The following is a 21,418-nucleotide window of genomic DNA, read 5'->3' as shown; positions in this document are numbered from 1 at the left end:
ACAGATGACAACCCAGCCACATCTAATTGTATACTTACAGTCACAGATTACAATTTTAGGATTGTTTTAAGGGTGGGTATAAGTAAAAGAACATATGAAATTATGCTTACATTTTGAAGATATAGCAGGACTCTAACATACGCTTCAAAATATGACAATACTGATTCTATTTCCCTGCAAGATTTGGCCTTAGAGAAATGTGGTTTGTTCACAGTACACTCAACACAAAAGTACAGATGTTTGCACCATGCTGAGAGGCCTTGTAAGGTGACGGTTGTTCGAACTGGTATTTCCCTAATGTCTAGAAGGGTTCCATGGTTCATTTTTCTTTTGTTCTCCAAAGGTCATGATTCTTCCAATAGAAAATGAGCCTTCTCATAAAATTCTAGCCCACAGCTTCCAAACCAAAGCTGCATTAGCCACAAGTTCCCCCAATTCTTGTTTCCCTCTTGGCTGATCTTTCTATTTCTAATGACACTACTAACTCACTTGTTAAAGTAAAAATAATCATTAAATAAATGCATGCTGTTTGGAAATGGACAAGGAGTGGGAGATCTGTCTGCAACTATTAAACCATATGCCAAGCTGTCTTTTTTTCACCTGTATTTTAGCATTTGATGGCAAAACTCATTTGTATCTCAAGGCTTGATTATATGTTGAAGTTTAATCCATGGAGATGCAAACTGTCAAAAGCAGTGTTCTGAACCCATTCTTAATTTGCAAACAAGGATCTAGAAAATGTTGGGAGAAAATGGACATGTGAGGGGCTTTGGGGGTGTTTTCCAAGAGAGAAGGGGATGGTTGGGCCTCTCTTATGCGTACCTGCAGTGCAATTTGAAGGGTACACCTAAGTTGCTAAGGTGGTGCTGGCTGGTACCCACCTTAGTAGGGAAAGCTAGAGCCAATGACAGTAAGAGCCAACCGATTATAGTTTTGTCCTCATCCCCTTCCTTGCTGAGTTCTACAAGGGCAACATTGAGACTAAGAAGGAAGGGGAAGCTGAAAGGCAGTTCCATTTTCTGGGAATGGTTGTAAATAGGAAAGCAGGCAGGTGGTGGCTGGCTGAGAGCACACAGAGGTTGGTGGCACAATGTCCCACATGCCTTAATGAACCAGCCTCCACTGTGCTTATGGTTTGAGAAGTATAGCAGACTTGAATACTATCTAAGAGTGAACAAGGAGGTAGTTCAGATGCCAGAGCATGCCCGAAATATATTTGTAGTGGCCCATACTTGTCCCTTTCTATGGCAACATGGCTTGCTTAGGCCTTTCTTGCTGTCCTTGTTGGAATGCAGCTTAGAGTATTTGGAGAAGGAATCTCTATAGTAGGTGGAAAAATTGGAAGAACTACATTCTTCCATGCAACATGGCCAGAAGGCAGTTGGAGGGTTTTCCAGGTAGCAATGCTTCAGGCATTTATTTTTTTTACAGCCTTGCCTCATCAAAAGCATTTTGGAGGCAGCTTGCAAATAATAATAAACTCCAACAACATGAAAACAGAAAGAGCAAAATAAAAAGCAAAACAGATCCCGGCAACCACAGAGTAAAATATGAACTGTGCCACAGTACATAAACAAAGCCCAGCTTAGTGGTTAGGTGTGTGTGTGTGGGGGGGGACTTTCAAAACTAGCAGCCAATAAAACAACATCCTAAGATAAAATGCCTGAAGAATTCAGTTCATTTTTTCCCTGGCACCTTAGGCTCTTAACAGTGGGCTTCAGAGCAATGTTTCTAAAAGGGGCATTCTGAAGATGAGACGCTATCACAAAAAAGCACAGGAGGAGAAGGGGAAAGTAAACAAAGATAGAATGCTGTGGAACTTAAATTGCTTGCAGCTTCATCTGTAGAAAGTTGAAACCCAACAACATCTGGAGGACCACAGGTTCTCCATCATTGGACTAGATGAACCCAACCAAGGTTATGTTTAAGGATGGTGGGGAACTCATACATGACCCATGTTGCACTGAAGCAGCAGAGGAGGGGAGGGTATTTTAAATCTCTCCTAACCACATTTACTCAAGAATTCCATAGGACAGCAAGTATGATGTCTGAAACTTTACCAGGGCACCATCCCCCCAGTCCTCCAGTGAGGGTCATTCTAGCAAAATGGTTCTCCCAGTGCCTAGCAATGCTCTGATCCCCACCTACTTGATATTTGCAGGTGGGTGAAGCCAGAGAAAGGTTTCCTCAGATTATCTTAGGGTATGGAGTCTCACATGGGAGTCATCATCAATCCTTGAGGTGCCCTGATCCCAGGCTATATGCAATGGATGGGGAACCTGAGACCATCCAGATGTTGCTAGACTCCCACTTCCATCATCCCAGAACCCTGGCCATGCTGGTTGGGGGTGATGGAAGTTGAGGTTCAACATCTGAAGGGCTTCGTGTTTCCCACCCCCATTGTATGGAGAAAGAGGAATTCACTAAAGTTTTGCAGTCATTCACAAGAGCCTTCTCCATGTACTCGAAGCACTGGGACTGGTTACAGTTCCTTTGATACACCCTAGAGTGTTTCATAGTATGTGCAAGAAGGAGAGATTCATCCTGGTAAAGGCACGATAGAATTCCCCTTTGCAAGGTTGTGAACTGGATTTATCTACAGCAGATGCTACAAAGAGAATGCTAATAAAATCTATGGCCTTGTTCAAGGCACGTAGCTGTGTACAGTCTTATTTTGGCAGTCTGCCGGAGAGGAAAAACTGCTAGTGTTTCCCAGAGGATTACTGAAATAGAGGAGGGGTGGGGACTCATCTTCATTGCAGAAAACAAATTCCAGTTTCAGGGAATGTCATAAAGATGGCACATATTAATGGGGGCAACATATAGGCACTCATGGCTGAATGTGCTTACTGATGACTAGTCATACACGTTCCTTAGTCCATAGTGAGGATGGATTTGCAAAACAATGTGGAAAATTTCTGTGCTTCTAGAAGTAATAGCACATTTTCTTCACACCCTCTCTTACATCTAAGATGCATTCTCTATTTATTATTTTCAAGTTTCTCCTCTATTTACAAATGCACCTGTGTAGCATCAGTCAGCCTCAAATAATATCAGCCAGATGTGAGACAAGAAAATGACAACTTTGACTGTTTTTCTGGATTTGACTGGACATTCTATAACTAGCAAGGGTGGGATTTCAGTGTGTTCTAAGCAATCCAGAAATGGGTTCTTTCTGCTAAAGCTTAGTTTTTGTGTTAATAGAACTTCCTTCCAGAATCAGGTGCCTCCGGGAAGTCCACAAGCAGGACACAAGGTCAATAGCCATATCTCACGGTTGTTTTCCAGAAGCATAGTGCCTCTGATAAGTCATAAAATCATAGAACTGTACAGTGGGAAAGGATTCCAAGTGTCATCTAGTCCAACCCCCTGTAATGGAGGAATCACAGCTAAATACTCCCTGACAGATGGCCATTCATCCTCTACAGTGGTACCTCAGGTTAAGTACTTAATTCGTTCTGGAGGTCCGTACTTAACCTGAAACTGTTCTTAACCTAAAGCACCACTTTAGCTAATGGGGCCTCCCGCTGCCGCTGCGCCGCCGGAGCACGATTTCTGTTGTCATCCTGAAGCAAAGTTCTTAACCTGAAGCACTATTTCTGAGTTAGCGGAGTATGTAACCTGAAGCATATGTAACCCAAGGTAAAACTGTATTTAAAAATATCTACCACCTTCCAAGGGAGTCCATTCCTTTGTCACACTTTGTCTTTGCTAATGTCTAAAGCTATTTGTCAGGATGCAGGTGGCGCTGTGGGTTAAACCACAGAGCCTAGGACTAGCCAATCAGAAGGTTGGTGGTTCGAATCCCTGCGACGGGGTGAGCTCCCGTTGCTCGGTCCTGCTCCTGCCAACCTAGCAGTTCAAAAGCATGTCAAAGTGCAAGTAGATCAATAGCTACCGCTCCGGCGGGAAGGTAAACAGCGTTTCCATGGCTGCTCTGGTTTGCCAGAAGCGGCTTAGTCATGCTGGCCACATGACCCGGAAGCTGTACGCCGGCTCCCTCGGCCAATAAAGCGAGATAAGCGCCACAACCCCAGAGTCGATCATGACTAGACCTAATGGTCAGGGGTCCCTTTACCTTTAAAGCTATTTGTAGCTCTTTGAAATCATGCCCCTTATTTTCACTCACTAAAAAAATTAAATAAATAAATAAATCCTATTATTTATTTACGCCAGCTTCCCTCAGTCCCACTCCTCAAAAGATAATTCTTATAATGTCTTACTTGAAAGAACTCAGGAAGAGTATATCTAACCCTGGCCATCATCTGTACAATTTTCTCATAAGAACAAAATCTCTGTTCCCTGAAAAAATCCATATGTCTTATGGTTTTGTGGTCGATCCAAAACTTAAAGGGCCCCAGAATCTTTTTCAGGTCAAAATCTTTTTCAAGCAAAACTGCTTTTAAGGAGGATTTCTCTGGAGAAACAAACTGTCCTACTCTATCCTAGGTTTTTAATAGCATAATATCACAGCATTATTGCTGCGTGTTGGTTTTTGTGTCCTTTTCATTTAGTTTTAATCCATAAGGTGTGTGGTTTGCTCAAACCATTTTCAACCTTATTTACTTTTATTTTTAAATCCATTGCTTATTTTGGATCACTTATGCTACATAAAAATATAGTTTAATATTGGAGGTGGGCATTCAACCCTTTTCTACAGCATCTGCCTGATTTTGTTCACAACTCTTGGCATCTTCCACTGCCAGACAAATTTAGAAATATCCTACTGTGATTTTTCAAGCTCAGCCAGAAGGCAATGTTTTCACACACACACACACACACACACACAACCTTATAATCTTAATGGTAGCTATTAAGCCCATCGGCTATAAGGAGTCCAGTTGCTATACACACAGCCACAAACAGCCCCCCCCCCCCGACACCAGAATGAAAGTTGGAATTAAAGAGCCACTGTATGAATGCAATAAGAATCTGCAAGCAGACAGAGCAATCTTGAATTGAATTGAATTGCAGGCAGTCATAGCTGGCAGAGACCAGGTTGAAGGAAGCGGAGATCTACTCATAAAACAGGATGCCCCATTCTTCTCCTTGTGCCTGCAGCTCCCCTGTGCCCTTCCACTAAATCTGCTCTGGAGGGTTCCCAAATTTCTGGATCAGATTTTGAAGGTGCAAATGAGGCTGTGGGTTGGGAAGAGAGGTAGGAAATTGCCCATTGTATGAGTGGAAGTCTTCCCTTGGCAGGCAGACACAGTTGGATGTCACAGAAACATAGGAAGCTGCCTTTGGTACATCTAGCTCAGTATTGTCTACTCTGGCTACCAGCATCTCTCTAGAATTCCTGATGGGGTCTGAACCCAGAGATGTGATGTTGAGATCTGAACGTAGGACCTTCTGCATACAAAGCAACTATTCTGCTACTGCTGACCTTCCTCATGCCATTTTGGGAGACAGGGTTTCTTATTAGTGCAAGAATTATTTTTTATAATGCAATAGATGGATGGTGCTAAGTTCAGTAAATATTGGGATTTAATCAGAACTTGTATGTTATAACTGGGATATGTTGTAAGACAGTCTCAGTGTGTATTAGAAGGGGGTTTGGGGTGTTTAATTAGTATTTATGTGTAAGATTGTGCATAAGACCTCAAGAATGTAATCAAGATCCATGTGTATTGGAATATGTGTGTGGACCTACTTCTGAGCACCATCAATTAGCATGTAAAGAGTTAATTACCTAGGTAAATATCCTAATTGTGTACCAGCCTTTAACCCTACTCAGTCAACTTGTGTTGATGAAGTCAGACAAACACCTTTGTTTGTCTGACACCTGGATTAACCATTGGCTAGCCAAATACTAACCAAAGTATCAAGAGAACTGGGTATTAGAATACAGATGAATAAAGAGGGCTTGGTTTTTAGGAACAGCAGAATTAGGCAAGATGGTACCAGGAAACAGAGAAGGAACCATGATTGCCTGGAAACTAAGATAGGCTGCAGAGCAAAAATGATGCTGATGATGCTGCCGGAAGGATAAACTGACACACTTTGGGGTTCTGTTGTTGTGCGCCCCTCCATTGAAGGCTAAAGCTATACACTGTGCGAGTAAAATAATCCATATATCATAGACCCTGGTGAAGGGCCAAGACCCTTGCAAGCTCATGCTCCACTTGGCAGAGATTGGGGTGACTTGTAACAAAAATTATTGTTGGATTCTAATTTGTGTGCATTCAGCAAATGTTTGAATAATTTAAAAATAAGACACTGGATCCTTTAAGAATGGATGCAGGGTTTCACCATATTTTTATTTCAAGATTCATTCAATAAATATGCAGTTAGAAGATACCTTTAAAAGAGAGGCAAAAATCGTAAAACTGGATTTATGCAGAGTGAAGGACTGAAAAGGAAAAGATGCTGAAGTATTATGAATGCATACATCTTTAATGATGGATCAAGTATGTGTAAATAAGATTCATACCTTGAAGAGGCTGGAGGACAGTGAGTTTTGAATGAAATTAAAGCATTATTGATCTGTTACATGGTTTGTCTTGCAGTTTGGAAAAATTTCTCCACTGACACCTACCCCAGATTTCTTGCTTCTGCTGCTGGAGTATGTAAATCCCACAAACCTTTACTACCCACCTGAGTTATTTGTTATTTGTTTTTTCTTTGGCTTATTTTTTATTATTTTACTTTTGTTCACACACATCCAGTTGAATTAACTATTCTTCTTGACATGCATTATTAAGTAATCTCAAAAAATGTGTTTATTTATTTACCTAGTGAATATGTCAAACATGCAGGAAGCTGAGTACGAAGGGAAAGGAGTGGAATTAGCCTCTTGGATTAGCAAACCATATCATGTTCACTCCTTGTTATTTAAATGGCAGAGATAAACAAGCCTTGGGAGAATTGGAGAGAGACCTTAAAAGCACAGGTTGAGATGAGGTGTCACTTAGACTGAATTATGTTAGAAGGAAAGATTGGCCCATAAAATACCTTTAAGGATGAAAAGAACCTTTCTTTTTTGTAAATAGATTTTCTTAACGGATAACAACTAGAATAGATTGTCAACTCATACATTTAGGCAGTCAGCCAGGTATAAAACAATTCTCTCAAGTAAGACAAAGGATAATCACAATGCAGCATCAATTCAAGACATTCTTCTTGAGTTTATCTCTTATTATATGGAACTTACACTTCAGAGAACCCATGCAAGTAAGAAGATGGTCCTTTTTAGCCATTCAAATAAGGGAAGTTTTTAATGTACTTTAATGTACTTTAATGTAATGATACTTTAGTGTATTTTTGGTTTCTATGGAAGCCGCCCAGAGTGGCTGGGGAAACCCAGCCAGATGGGCGGGGTACAAATAATTTATTATTATTATTATTATTATTATTATTATTATTATTATTATTATACAATGGCCACATCCACACCATGGATTTAAAGCACTAGTCTACCACTTTAGCAGACTTGGATAATCATGTGAACTGTAGTTTGTTAAGGGTGGTGACCTCACAGAGTTATAGTTCCCAGCACTCTTAACAAACTACAGTTCTCAGGATTCCCCGTGGCCATTAAAGTGGTATACATGTGGGGGGGGCATGATGATAGGTTCCACCTACACACATTCATGGCAGTCTTTAAGGAAAGGGCTGATGCTGTGATGTTTTTGTTTCAATTATATCTGTGTTCTAATAGATGATATTTAAACTCGTGTGTGTGTTTAATAGCTTTCTAGCACATCTTTTCTGTGTTTTTAGCTGTTTATATTTAACCTGTAAACTGCCTGGAGCCCCATCTGGGAAACGGTGGGATATGAATAAATACAATAATAGTTCATTTGAAGGATGTAGAATTCATGAACAAGTTTACGCATGTAGAAACTTTCCACGTGACTAGGATGCTTTGTATGTTTTCTAGTCACTCAGAGTTTCCTATGCTTATACAGCAGGCCAAGGCTGGCCACTGTGTTATCCTCCAGTTGTTTTTGACTGGGAAAAAGGAAGAGCCGTAGCTCAGAGGTAGAGCATTTGTCTTGTACACAGAAGGTCTCAGGTTCAGTCCCCAACTGGGACTGAAGGCTGGGAATAAATACCTACCTAGAACCTTGGGCAACCTCTGCCAGTCAGTGTAGACTCTAGTGTGCTGTGACATGACTTCCTAAAGCAGCTTCCTATGTTCCTAAGTTGCACTCTAAGACCACCACATTGGCTACTGCTACTCTGATTTCAGACTTTCCAAATGGATGTGAACCCCTCAATCATATACAGTTGTGCCCCGCAAGACGAATGCCTCGCAAGACGGAAAACCCGCTAGACGAAAGGGTTTTCCGTTTTGGAGGTGCTTCGCAGGACGAATTTCTCTATGGGCTTGCTTCACAAGACGAAAATGTCTTGCGATTCCTGGGGTTTTTTCCCCCGCTCCCCACCCCCTTTTTCTAAGGCACTAAGCTGCTAATAGCCTTTTAGCAGCTAATCCGCTAATCCCTTAAGCCTTTAATAGCCGCTAATAGCCGCTAAACCGCTAATAGTGCTAATCCGCTAATGGGCTTGCTTCGCAAGATGAAAAAACCGCAAGACGAAGAGACTCATGGAACGGATTCTTTTCGTCTTGCGAGGCACCACTGTACCTAGGTTGTATATATGTGCAAATAAACCATATAAAGGCACAGTCTCCGCTGTGCCTCATTTCTACAAAGAATAACAGAACCAGTGTACCTCCTCAAATTTCACAACAGCTCAGAGATAGGGGTGGCATGCAACAGTATTGACTGGCAGTCTTCAATTGGAATAGAAGGATGTACCGTATTGGGCATTGTACAACAATTTTGTATTATGATGATATAGCTCTCCCGATATCAAACCAAAACTCTTTACATGGAATGTCTAGAGCAGGCTTCCCCAACCTCAGCCCTCCAGATGTTTTGAGACTACAGTTCCCATCATCCCTGACCGCTGGTCCTGCTAGCTAGGGATCATGGAATTGTAGGCCAAAAACATCAGGAGTGCTGAGGCTGAGGAAGCCTGGTCTAGAGAAATCACAGCATTCTCTGATTTCTCAGTAAAATCTGAATTAATAGGATTTAATATGACAATTAATGAGGAAAAATCAGATGCAGGTATAGCATATCTCAATAAGATGCCTGGGGATTAGCTAAGTGACATGGAACAGGGTTTCTTTCTTTGTTTGTTTGTTTGTTGGCATGTTTTGTTCATTTGTTTTACTTTGGGTTAGATAAGAACAACAGAAAAGCTCTACTGGGTCAGATCAAAGGCCCATGTGGTCATGCATTCTGTTCTTAGACTGGCTAACCAGATGCCTATGGGAAGCCCACAAGCAGAATCCAAATACAACAGCTCTCTGATCTAGATGCTTTTCAGTGCAGGTGTTTTGGGACAACCTTCTAAATTCCTCTCATTTTGTGAATGGCTGTTGTACCAATAGTAAACTATAAGGATGATATTTCACATTCTTTGTTCATCAGTATTCTACAATTTGCAGTAGAGCAAACTCTCAATAGGACTCATTAAGTGGATTGATAAAACTGAAATATTTTTATCCAGACTTGCAAAAATGCATTAGTTTATCCCCAAGTCTAATTACAAATCAGCTGGACCCCATCATGTCTTGATGATGCCATTAAGAGCATGACAAGGACCAGTTGTTTCCTCCAGCTGCCCTTATGAGTCTTGCAGCTCTTTTCCTTACAACTGCCCTACTACCTGCCCCCCACTTCCCTCCACTCATCTTCCTCTTGCTGCTGCTCTATTCGGGGCTGTGAAAAGGAGAAAGGAAGAGAGGGGTATACTTTATTTACTTCTCCCTCCACCCTATTTGATGTCTCGCTCACAGCTGTAGCGGTATGCCAGGTCCTTCTATGTAATACCAAACTGCTCAAGCAGATGCTGGGAAGTTGGGATACATGTTTTGAAAGCAGGTGTGTGCTATGGAGACATGAAGTGAGGACATGAATTCTCAGGCCATAGTGCTTGCCTCATATTTCAGCTGAGTGTTAGCAGTCACTGAGAATCCTATCCCTAAACCAGGAATTAGGGAAGCTGGTGTCATCACTATTTAGAATTGCCAGCATTATTTCCTGACATGCATAACTCATATTCCCAAACAAAAATGGTGGACTTTGGTGTCATCACTACCTATAACGCTTTGCCAGCACTATTTCCTGATCCACGTAATCCATGTGTTGGCTTGGCAAAACATGTGAATAACAGGCAGAAAAGCAAGGGTTGTAATGCTTTCTTAAAACAAAAAAAAGAAAAGAAGAAGCCAAGAACTCAGCATCTACTAAGATCTATTCCTGGCAATATGTCTCCTGCAGACTGTTAAGTTCTCTATTATATCTGAGATGGGGATGGGTAAAATCATCCATGCATAAAATGCTCATTTATTCACAGGGGAAATAAGTGAAGTGTGTGTCTTTATTTATTTAAAATATTTATAACCTGCTCTTCATCAACATAGATATCACGATGGAATACTGAACAGGAAATCAAAACAACCAAATCATAAAACAGACAACAATGCATACTTAAATACACCATCAATTGCCCCCCAAAGCATCTAAAAACAAAAGAACAGGCTAAACTCTAATCAAATTACAAAACTTAAAATGTGTGGGTAAATAAATAACTCTTAACCTAGTGCCAACATGATATCAATTTCAGTGCCAGTCACACCTGTAAGGCAATAATGGGAAAATCTTTTCGCTCCAGAGGCCACATCCTTATCTGATCATAGCCTCATGGGTATGATCATGGGAAACCTGCCAGTTAGCTGATGTCACAATGACACCAGCTGATTGGGTGCTTTGATGTCCTGAAGCTGGGACTTTAAAGCACGATGCAGGGCTTGAAAGGAGCCCTGCATGGTGCTTCAAAGTGCCCGTGTCTTTGCCTGTTTTTCCTGGCCCACGCAATAGCAGCAGCACACTTTGAGGCTTGTGATTGTGTATTGTCATCCATGTCTCTTCCTGCCTCACGCCTGATATGCATATAACAGGGGCAAGTGGCTGGGGGGGGGGGTGGATGGCTTCTGGGTTATATTGGAAACCCTAATGGACCAATGTAGGCCAGAGGTTTCTCACTCCTGCTGCATTTCACAGATCAGGGCATCACTGCACAGGAGGCCATAAAACATCTAGCTCTGGATACGTACTCCACCAAAATAAATATCAGTCAGCAAGAAATGGAATAGCACTGGAAATCTCAAAATGCAATATTTTTAAGGAATACCCATGCAGCATCAAGTAAGGGCTGCAAACTACATCTATCTACATTTACATATATAATATATACAATAATGCAAGCATAGGAGGCACAGTAGACAGTTGTCCTTGCCAAGTGGCACATGAAGGCTTTTTAATTAAACATTCATCATAAGCCAATAAAAGCAAAACAAACAAACCCAAGTACTAAAGGGCAATCACTTACTGTCTTCAGTTGCCACAATGGTTATGTTGTGCCATGTGCTGGTTTCTCTGTCCAGTGGAGTTGCGAGTGTTATCCTTCCATCCTGCGTATTAATGTTGAACTGCCTCTCAAGGTCAGTGTTTCGATCAATGGAAAACCTACAAAATGGACATCCTTGAAATTTACTTAAAAGACATTTGTTTGGCCTAAATGCATTGTAACAAAATCTAAGCAATCCATCGCAAAGAGCAGCTTTATAGCCCCAGTGGATTTGTGGAGCTCAATCGTGTTATAATTTATAAGACAAAAAATGATGGGCTGAGAATCAAGAAACAGAATTATAGCCCAAGGAGTAATTAGCTGCATCCTCTCAGGACGAAGGTTAGAAGCTGTCATCGAGATCAGTAGGTAGCATCTTTTAAAAGCTACTGCGAATCAAGAGTTAATTAGATGATCCATCACATTTATTGGACAAGCTGCACTGTATTTCATAGCAACTGCTGATAATTCTGTCAATACATTAAGCAGGCAGGGCTCCTGTTTTTACAAGATGCAACTAATGTTCTTATCCCAACAAACACCACTTCTGATTAATTAAGTGAATATGTCACCTGGTTATGTTTGAGCATAACTCTGTGGACAATAGCTGGTTAACAACCCTTTACTGGTAAAACGCTTCCAAAAAACTAGAAAGATTGGCTGCTTTATGGATTGACATCATTGGTTTCTAACAAAACAACTTTGATCTGACAGCTAAGCAGAGCTTGCAAATGAGAATGTGCAGGTACATTATGCAGCTTTAACACAGAAGCCAGCTTGACTAACAAGAAAGAGCTGCAGTAAATTGTTCCAACAGTGCATTAAACAAAATGGTGATTTAGAACTCCCTGCAAGATCTCCAGGAAAGCTTTTATGTTGGTCCATTTTCATATAGTTGTTTTATTAATGCATTACTTGTAAAAGAAACCAAACTGGAAAATTAAGCCTTACAATTTCTGGTGGGTCACGCACAATGAAAGAAAGAGAGTGAGATTGAAAGTACTGATATGGTACAGCAGTCACAGCTTTGAGGGGCTTCACTAAATCCTAGTGGTGAATTTATATAAGGGACTATAATGACTGTTGTTCCAAAGCATGGCATTGCACAACATCACACCACAACTATTTTGCATTTCTTCAGCTTTCCGCCACAGCATGCAGGGATGAATTACTAGGAAGCATCAAACTGGGTTAGATATATTATGTCATACTGAGAAGTGAGAAGGTGATGATGATGCTTGAGCAACTCAGATAAATCTGCTAAGAACACAGGAAGGTGCCTTATGCTAAACCAGACCATTGGTCCACCTAGTACACTATTGCCTTTTCTGACTGACAGAGGCTTTCCAGGGTTTCAGGCAGGGTTTCAGCACTACCTGGAGACACCAGGGATTGAATCTGGGTTTTTCTGCATGAAAAACAGGTACACTGAGAGCAACCAGATCTGTACATCGCAGAGAAACTGGCAAGTGAATTGGAAATAAACTTAATAAATAAAAAAACAAACAAAAATACATTTTCACCCTTTCTGAATGTTCCATATTTTGAGAATGCATCTTTTGAGAGAAAATATACATTGATTGGGAGTTGTATTCCTCCTTAAACAGTATGCAAACTCATCTGCCATTCCCCCCACATTAAGTCCCTAGCCCTTTACCTGCCCAGAAAGCAATGTCCCCACTGTGGAAGGACGTGTGGATCCAGAATTGGCCTCCACAGTCACTTATGGACTCATTGTTAAAAATGTGTTTATGGAAGACAATCTTACTTGGCTACAAGTGATCGCCAAAGAAGAAGAACCCTGTGCAACTACTAAGTTTATTTTTTACCTTCCCAAACCCTTTTATAAAGCCATTTCTCTTCTATTCTGCAGCCCTGCTTTGCACCCATTTTCACATTCACCCCCATGTTCATGCATCCTCTTCCTCCTCCTTTTGTACAACCATTGTTACAAACAAACCACCCCCATGGAAAACTCCTGCATCTTCCTCCTCCCACACCTTGCAGCTACTAAATACCCTTTTCACATTTTTGCTCGGTTGTGAAGCCACCATCCCCTCCTTTTCTTCAGACTGTCAGTTAGCTTGCTCAGTTAGAGAATATTAAGTCCATAAACAAATATAAACAAATATTAAGTCCATATGAATGTCATACATATATGGGTGTTTGCTTGTTAATAAACTCTCTCTTCTAAATTACTACACTAAATCTAGAACTTTGTATTGAAGACAATACAGTGGATGCTCAGGTTGTGAACGTGATCCGTGCAGGAGGCACGTTCGCAACCTGCAGTGTTCGCAACCTGCAGTGCCGCGTCTGCGCATGTGTGGGTTGCGATTCAGTGCTTCTGTGCATGCGCAAAGTGCAATTTAGCACTTCTGCACATGCACAAGTGCTGAAACCCCGAAGTAACCTGTTCTGGTACTTCCAGGTTTGGCGCTGTGCTCAACCCAAGACCACGCAACCTGAAGCATCTGTAACCCAAGGTATGACTGTACATGGTGCCAAAAGTGAAATACATGGTTGTGAGAAGGTACTATGGGCTATGTAAGGGCTCTGCATCCTTTATATCTCACAAAATGAGGCAGCTGAAGAATGGAAGAGGGAGAAGCTTAAAGCAGTCTTAATTTTTTCAGTGCTCCTCCCTTCTCACTGTACTCAAACAATGTCAGAGGTTTGAATAAGTAGGGACACTGAGGAGTTATTGTGTTGCTGTTAAAACCAGTTTTAACAAGGAGAATTAGCAGCAATGGATACAGAATAGAAGCTAACACCAAAAAGCAAGCGCATAATTTCTTTCCCAACTCCCTTCTCACTGTGCTCAAACCTTGTTTTAAACTGCCACTCCCTCCGTCCAACCCCCTGCTCACTCTACTGAAACCTCTGTCATTGTTTAAAATCAGCACTTTCCCCTCTCAGTTTCTTTCCATCTCTGCTTTATTCAAACCTCTCCTGTTGTGTAAAACCCTATTTCCCTCTGTAGCTCTGTTTGCTTTTAAAGTCTTATAAAGCATGTTTCCCTTCAGCACGGCAGCTTGTAGCAAAATTGCTGCTTGGCTGAACTTGAATCGAATTGAGAACTGAATTAGTTTGTTTTGTAAATGGATGGGTGTGAACTGCAATTAGTTCTTTTTTGGACATGTTCTTTTTAAATGAACTTTCCAAGCTCACCATCTCTTAGCCTAACATCACAGGACATCCCCAAGCACATTGCAGTGAATGCTTTGGGAAAAGGGGAACATACAGATGTAAAGAAGGAGGTGGTGGAAAGAAATGTAAAGTGGTAGGAATGAAAATATGGTTGCTAAAGAATCATTAAAAAAAATGAAGTGTACAAAATACACATTAACTAAGACAAATTTATCAGAGAAATAGAACCAGGCTTGTTCACTAGCCAGATTTTCAACTCATCTGTTATACACCAATCCACTGCTGGGATATTGAAGCATGCATATATATGTTAAATTGTACACTGGATATGCAATAATTCCACTTTTTGAAAAAGAAGAAAAAGAAGAAGTTGCGAATCTTGATTCATATGTGTAAGCAAAAGTCATACTATGTATTGATTTTATTTAGCTAAATAAATAAATGCCTTCCTTGATGTAATTCTATTTACAATCTCTGTAGCTATAGGGAGAAAAAAATACTGGGGATTTGTGCAAGTTTCCGTATTGACTTTCAACAAGCTATTTACAAAATCAAAATGCATTAAAGAGTATAACAATTTCTCAACACAACTGAAACAGGTTTACAAGTTTCCAAGGAAGCAAAGCCCCCTCCTGACTTTAAGTTAATATATATCATGTGCAATGTTTGTAGCTACCTTGTCTTTATAATGATATTATAGCTCTTTTTAATGAGGGCACACTGTCACACAAGTAAGCAATACATAAAAGTACATTTCTGTAAGGAAAACTGGGGGGAGCAGAAAGAGAGTATCTAGATAAATAATAACCTTCAAAATTGCCTTAGTAACGCCACAGTTTATTGGGACTTTGCTGTTAGCTTTTGAGTGTAGGAGAAAATTGGTGGTGTGATCATACATTTCTTTACCTTAAGATGCCAATGCAGATTCAAATGCAGTGTTCCTTCCCTATGCCCGTAGTTGCTTCCATGAAAGACTTTCTGTTTTGCACCAATGCAAATGAACACTTTACAACAGCATTTGGCTTTGCAAAACCCACACAGCCACCTTTTTTGCTTTCGCCTGCTGAGATGTGATTCATAATATTGATGCCATAAATCACTGTATCTCAGCAATGCCAAGCAGAGAGGGCATGTTACTAGGTGACTGAGATAAACAGCTGCATGTCAGGAAGGCATATCTGGGTGGGTGGGTGTACACACACACACACACACACACACACACACACAATTTAGCATGCTATGAATTAAGAAAATGATTTGCTTTTGCTAGAGATGAAATATCCTTGAGGGGTGTGTGTATGTGTGCGTGCAGAAACACATGTTTTTTCTTTGCATTCAGTGGGAAGAAAGGTGTTAAAGGAGAAAGGATTTCACTCAAGACCTGATAGATTCTGGATTCATAGGTAGAACAAAAGATGCAGAGGAAGTGCAGAGGAAGAGACTCATTCAAATTTAATACCTTTGGAATGAGCTCTTTGGTCAGAAAATAACACTTTATGATGCTTGAGAAATTTGATGTTTGCACATTCCGATATATTTCACTGCCAAAATAATTTCCTGTGCCGCCCTCTCCTCCCTAAACCCCCACCATTCTCCATCAATTAATGAGCAAAGAAATTGCATTCATACATTATCAAGAAGAGGAAAAACAAGAAGATGAAATGCTAGAGATGGAGATATCCTTGGTCTCATTCCCTTCTGGACAACCTTCCAGGGCCACTTGTCCCTAGTGAGATTGTCCAGAGGCAAGAGTGGGCAGAGCAATGAGTATCAATTTTACCAACGTACAGTAGGCTAATTTTGCACACACACCCTTCACTATCCTCCAGCCATGCGAGCAAAAGGGATTATCAGAGTTCAAGGACACATTTCAGTCAGGCAACACCATTCAAGGAGGAGGTGAATCAGGGCCAGGGGAGGGATGGATCAGGGGAGAGGGGGCGTTGTTGGGCGTGGCATGGGGAGTGTCCCAAGGGTCAGACAAAGAGGACTGGATGACCATATTTGGCCACTGGACCTGAGGTTCCTCATTCCTGCCCTACCCTAACCTTCCCTGAATCTCCTTTTGGTATGATACCTACAGTCTGTTTGACCGCCCCCTGGCAACTTTCCTTATGCTTTCCTGAACCTAGTTCTTCAGCTCTTTTAGCCAGTTATAGCATCCTCATTCTGCCTCACTTCTTGACATCTGTTAGAAAATAACCCAGTTATTGTAAAATAACAACAATGAAATAGGATTGTATAGCAATTAAATTAGCCAAACAGGATCCCCAAAATGGACTTTGGAATACTTGCTAATGAGCAACATGATTCTGCACATGTCCTAGAACAAAGTATATTTCTTTGGTTTTGCTCTGAACAGTGAATGTACTTCTGTTGCATGAGAATCAGAGAAAGCAGCGAGTCGTCCTCCCATCAGGGAGTTAACACTAAATATCCTCTCCATAGTAGCTGCTGTACAGGGAATTTCACCATAAGAGACAACTTGCATAATGAGTCGCTGGATAATGTCAGTGCAAAGGACTGATTAAGTCCCTGAAACCCTCCCAATATGTAATGCAAGCAGACTCCCTGATTTAATTATTAATCAATTTTACAAAAGTAACAAATAAGATACCTTCCACTAGTAACTGAATTAACTTAATTACCTGAATTCTCATTGGTCAGAAACACCTCATAGTCCCCTGCCATGCAGGAAACTTGCATTTATTTTATTTTTATTTATCATTGCATTTCTATCTTGCCTTTCCTCTAATGAGCTTAAAGTGGTGCACATGGATCTTCCCTTATCCATGTGAGTAGGTTAGGCTGAGAGTTAGTGATTGGCCCAAGTTCACCAAATGAGCTTCTAGGTTGAGTTCCCCAGGTATAAATCTGGTCATTTCACCACACTTGATTCCTCTAGCATTTTGCTTGATCAATACATTTCTTTTTAAAAAGTCACTTTAGGCAAAACCTGGACAGTTGCCTGGTAGTAAGCCCCATTCTGCCTAGTGGAACTTACTTCTAAATAAACATTCAAAGTGCTGTGTTACACATTAGTAACCTAGGAATGCATGGTGTGACCTGAAAAAAGTCTTATGCAGATTAGTTATTTGCTTCCTGTAGAACGGGGGTTAGCAAACTTTTTCAGCAGGGGGCCGGTCCGTTGTCCCTCAGACCTTGTGGGAGGCCAGACTATATTTTGAAGGGGAAAAAATGAACAAATTCCTATGCCCCACAAATAACCCAGAGATGTATTTTAAATAAAAGGACACATTTTACTCATGTAAAAACACACTGATTCCCGGACCGTCCGTGGGCCGGATTTAGAAGGCGATTGGGCTGGGCCTTAGTTTGCCTACGCATGCTTTAGAATTTGTTGCCTATTTCATCCAAAAACCTCTAAATTTGCTTCCAATTTTACTTTGGGTGAATTCTGTGGCAACCTAAAGCAGACAGTGCTTTTTTCTGGGGGTATTTGAGGGTAAGCAGTACCAGCACTTTCCCTCCTCCAAATGTTAAAAGTATGGCGCTTACTGTAACAACTTGAGTAGTGAGTTGGGTAGTGGCACCATTTTCTCCCTTAAGGGGAAATAAAGCACTGAGAGCAGCCATTCCCAATATTGGGTCCCCATATGTTGTTGTACGACAATTCCCAACCTCCTTCTTCCCTGACAATTGACAGTGTTGGTTGGGGCTGATGGAACTTGTAGGGCAATAACATCTGGGGACCCAAGTTTGGGGAAGCCTATCCCTTTCTACTTGATTTATATATTTAACTTAAGAGGCCAGTCAGTGCTTTTTTTCTGTTGGTGTTCCACTTATTAAAAAGGGGTGTGGGTTTATGAAAGTCAGAATAGCTGAATCAGTGTGCATATCACCTGTAATCCACATGGGCACTTGACTTCACAAATTATAAGACAGGTCAAGGATTTAAATTTTTAGTATCTAAGATTTTCTTTTAAAAAACAAAACAAAAAAACTGCATGTCAAATAGTGCCATAGAATAGCTTACCTACTGACAAATTCTGCAGAACTTAAGAAGTTTGCATCAGTCAGAGACATATATTGATCCAATGAGAACTATTTTCTATCACTAGTCAAGATTTTCTGCCCCTTCATTTGACATAATCACTTTCTTATTATCTGATCACCAACAGCATTGCATAATCCTATTGCACAGATGGCAGCTTCAAAGAATTTTGGTGAAGGAACTGTACTCATGAGGCAGAGAGAAGCTTAGCATTTTCCAACTGCAATTAAAAATTAGGAAATGCCTAAGGCTGATGGATTTTCTCTCATATTTCTAATCACTTGAATGTTTATTTTTCAAATAAAAAACACCCCAGGCACCTTAAAGACTAACACACTCATGGGCCAGATCCTACTTCATCAGGTGCATGAAATGTGCAGCTAACTAGGTTGATATATATGCATGGCAGTAGGGGGAGGGAGCGCAAGAGAGAGAGGAGGACAATCATAAATTGAACTGATGAGATCAAGCAATGCAAGACATAATGCAAGATGCATCATATTCCTATGAAGAGCACAAATGAATACACGAATCAATTTAATGAGTACAAAATCCCACCAGAAGAGGTATGACTCACTACTCCCAGCTAGAGGCCCCTGGTGGTGAATTGGTATAGTGGGAATCATATGTACAAATACCTAGGGATGTATCCAGTGGTGACTTTGCATTACTGGAAAGGGTTTCCACTAACAGAAATATTGGCACCTGGTTTTCATCAATCTCCCATCTACCTAACCTGGCTCCTCTATCCCTCTGGTTGGTTGTGGTGATTGAAGGCAGACAGACAGACAGACAGAAAGGCTGCTCTCCCAAATGTGGAGCCGGCACTGATTCCATTGTACTTTCTTTCCTTTCCTTCTTTGTCTGATGTTATGACTCTCAGGTTAGCTTACAATTAAAAATTAAAAAAATAAAATAAAATAAATAGAAGCCATCATGTCAAAGCCATATTAAAACTGCTGTTCAGTTTAACAAAACAAAGCAGAAGCAGCCAAGTTCAGAAATCAAGGGAGGGAGGAATGAAAGCTGCTACTAATACTAATACACATTTCAAGGTATTTTTTAAAAGGCTTATCCTGGAGCAGTAAAGTCATATGACTAGTTGTCATGCAGGCCCTCCTTGGGGAGGCTGTTCCATAGACGACACACCATTAAGAATTCCCTTTCTCTGGTCACTATATTCTTAACCAGCTGGGTGGCATCACACCCAGAGAAAGAGCTCAAAAACTGACCTCCAAGTATGGCAGAGATGGGGAATGTTTTGAGCCCAAGGACCACCTTCCAGGAGCTACATGCCATTAGGGGGTGGGGCCCAAGGCAAAAGAGGGTATTACTGGGGTAAAAATGGATTGTGCAACAGACGTGTCTCTTATCTTTGTACACTAGGCTTCATTTCAGCTAAAGACAAGAGGCTTTAAAGCAGCAGTACCTTATAGAGCTTGAAGATACATCAGGATCATGGGCAGTCACCTGGCCAATCACAGAGTTAATAGCAGCATTCTCATGTACTTCTAGTAGGTAACTTGGTGATGAAAAAATTGGAGGTTCATCAGCATCCTCTATGACAATTTTCACTGTTGCAGTATCCTTGAAGGGTCCCACACTGATGAAACGTGGATCAATATGCACATTACTTGCTTCTACCTTCAGAGTATAGGATCTTTTCGTCTCAAAGTCCAGGGGCTGTTAAGAATGACAAAGACAAATGCCTTTCACTAATGACCACAGCAGCAAGAACTAGCAAAAGGATGGAAGTGTTATGCATTTAAAACCTAATCACTGAGTTATAATGCAATCTCTTTCTGCTTCCTTTGAACTGGGCTATAAATGTCCTGGGCATGTATTGATGTCTCTGTATCCCCCCCCCCCCCATTTGTGGTTCCTTTTCTGCTTTATAAAATATAAAACTAAGCACACACAAATAAACACATACATACACTATCTTGCCATGAGTGCAGTCACTATTCTGCTTAGCCAAAAATAATAATGTTACTGCCAATGGCCTGGATTGCATATTAATCACACACCTAATCAGTATTCTGCTTGTTGGAGATAAGGAGCAAAGAAAAAAGTATGCAAGCTTATATATTTTGATATTTGCAAGGGGGGGGGGGAGTCATGCAGAATTGGAGGGTGTGGAGAGACAGTGCTGAGAACAATTTAGGTATAATCGTAAGAGAAAATAGCAATATTGCCATATAGATTAATCCAAGGATAGCCAGTGTGGTCTCCTCTAGATATCAGACTACATCTCCCATCATTCCTGGCTAATAGTTCTGCTGACTGGGTTGGATGGGAGTTGTAGTCCAAGAACACTGGTGGAGGGGACAATGTTGGCTAACCCTGGGTTAAGCTGAATTTATGAGAAAATTTGCACCTGGTAACCATCAAGAAAGTTTTTCAGCTAGCTGCCATGTGCCTTTAATCTCTACTATAGAGAGAGACGCACATGAAGTATGTGAGCATTTGCAAGCCTAGAATTCAACCAGCTTTCCCTTAAATTTTGGCTGATTTGTTCATGTAAAACCTATGTTCCCTACAATCTGTATTTGATTTTGCTTCTGGCTTAATTCCACACAAGCAATGTTTACATAGGGCAAAAATGGGAAGCTCAGTGTCTCCTGCTGAGTTACAGTCATTCAGTTTAGATGCACAGGGACACAGGATGTTTATATGAGTCAAACCATTGGACAATATAGCACAGCAACGTCTACATTGACTGGCAATGGCTCTCCAATATTTCAGATGGGGTTTTTTCGCAACTATACCAAGAGACGTTGGTGACTGATTCTGGGTCTTTCTGCATGCAAAATATGTGCTCAACCA

The 21,418-nt window shown here is 40.9% G+C and overlaps 1 protein-coding gene across 7 annotated transcripts in view; it reads right to left on the bottom strand.

Moving 5' to 3' along the window:
* Nucleotides 1-21,418, bottom strand: part of CDH8 (cadherin 8) — a 229,095-nt gene that overhangs the window by 52,704 nt on the left and 154,973 nt on the right. For all 7 annotated transcript variants that reach the window (XM_083452451.1, XM_083452452.1, XM_083452450.1 and 4 more), the window contains 2 exons: nucleotides 20,022-20,275; nucleotides 11,410-11,546 (listed from right to left, as the gene is read on the bottom strand). In XM_083452451.1, coding sequence (XP_083308577.1) covers nucleotides 11,410-11,546; nucleotides 20,022-20,275 — 391 coding nt within the window. The remainder of the gene's footprint in view (nucleotides 1-11,409; nucleotides 11,547-20,021; nucleotides 20,276-21,418) is intronic.

The sequence above is a fragment of the Podarcis tiliguerta genome (assembly GCF_965153285.1).
Source record: "Podarcis tiliguerta genome assembly, chromosome: 8".
Taxonomy (NCBI): domain Eukaryota; kingdom Metazoa; phylum Chordata; class Lepidosauria; order Squamata; family Lacertidae; genus Podarcis; species Podarcis tiliguerta.
This window is presented reverse-complemented; position numbering and strand designations above follow the sequence as displayed.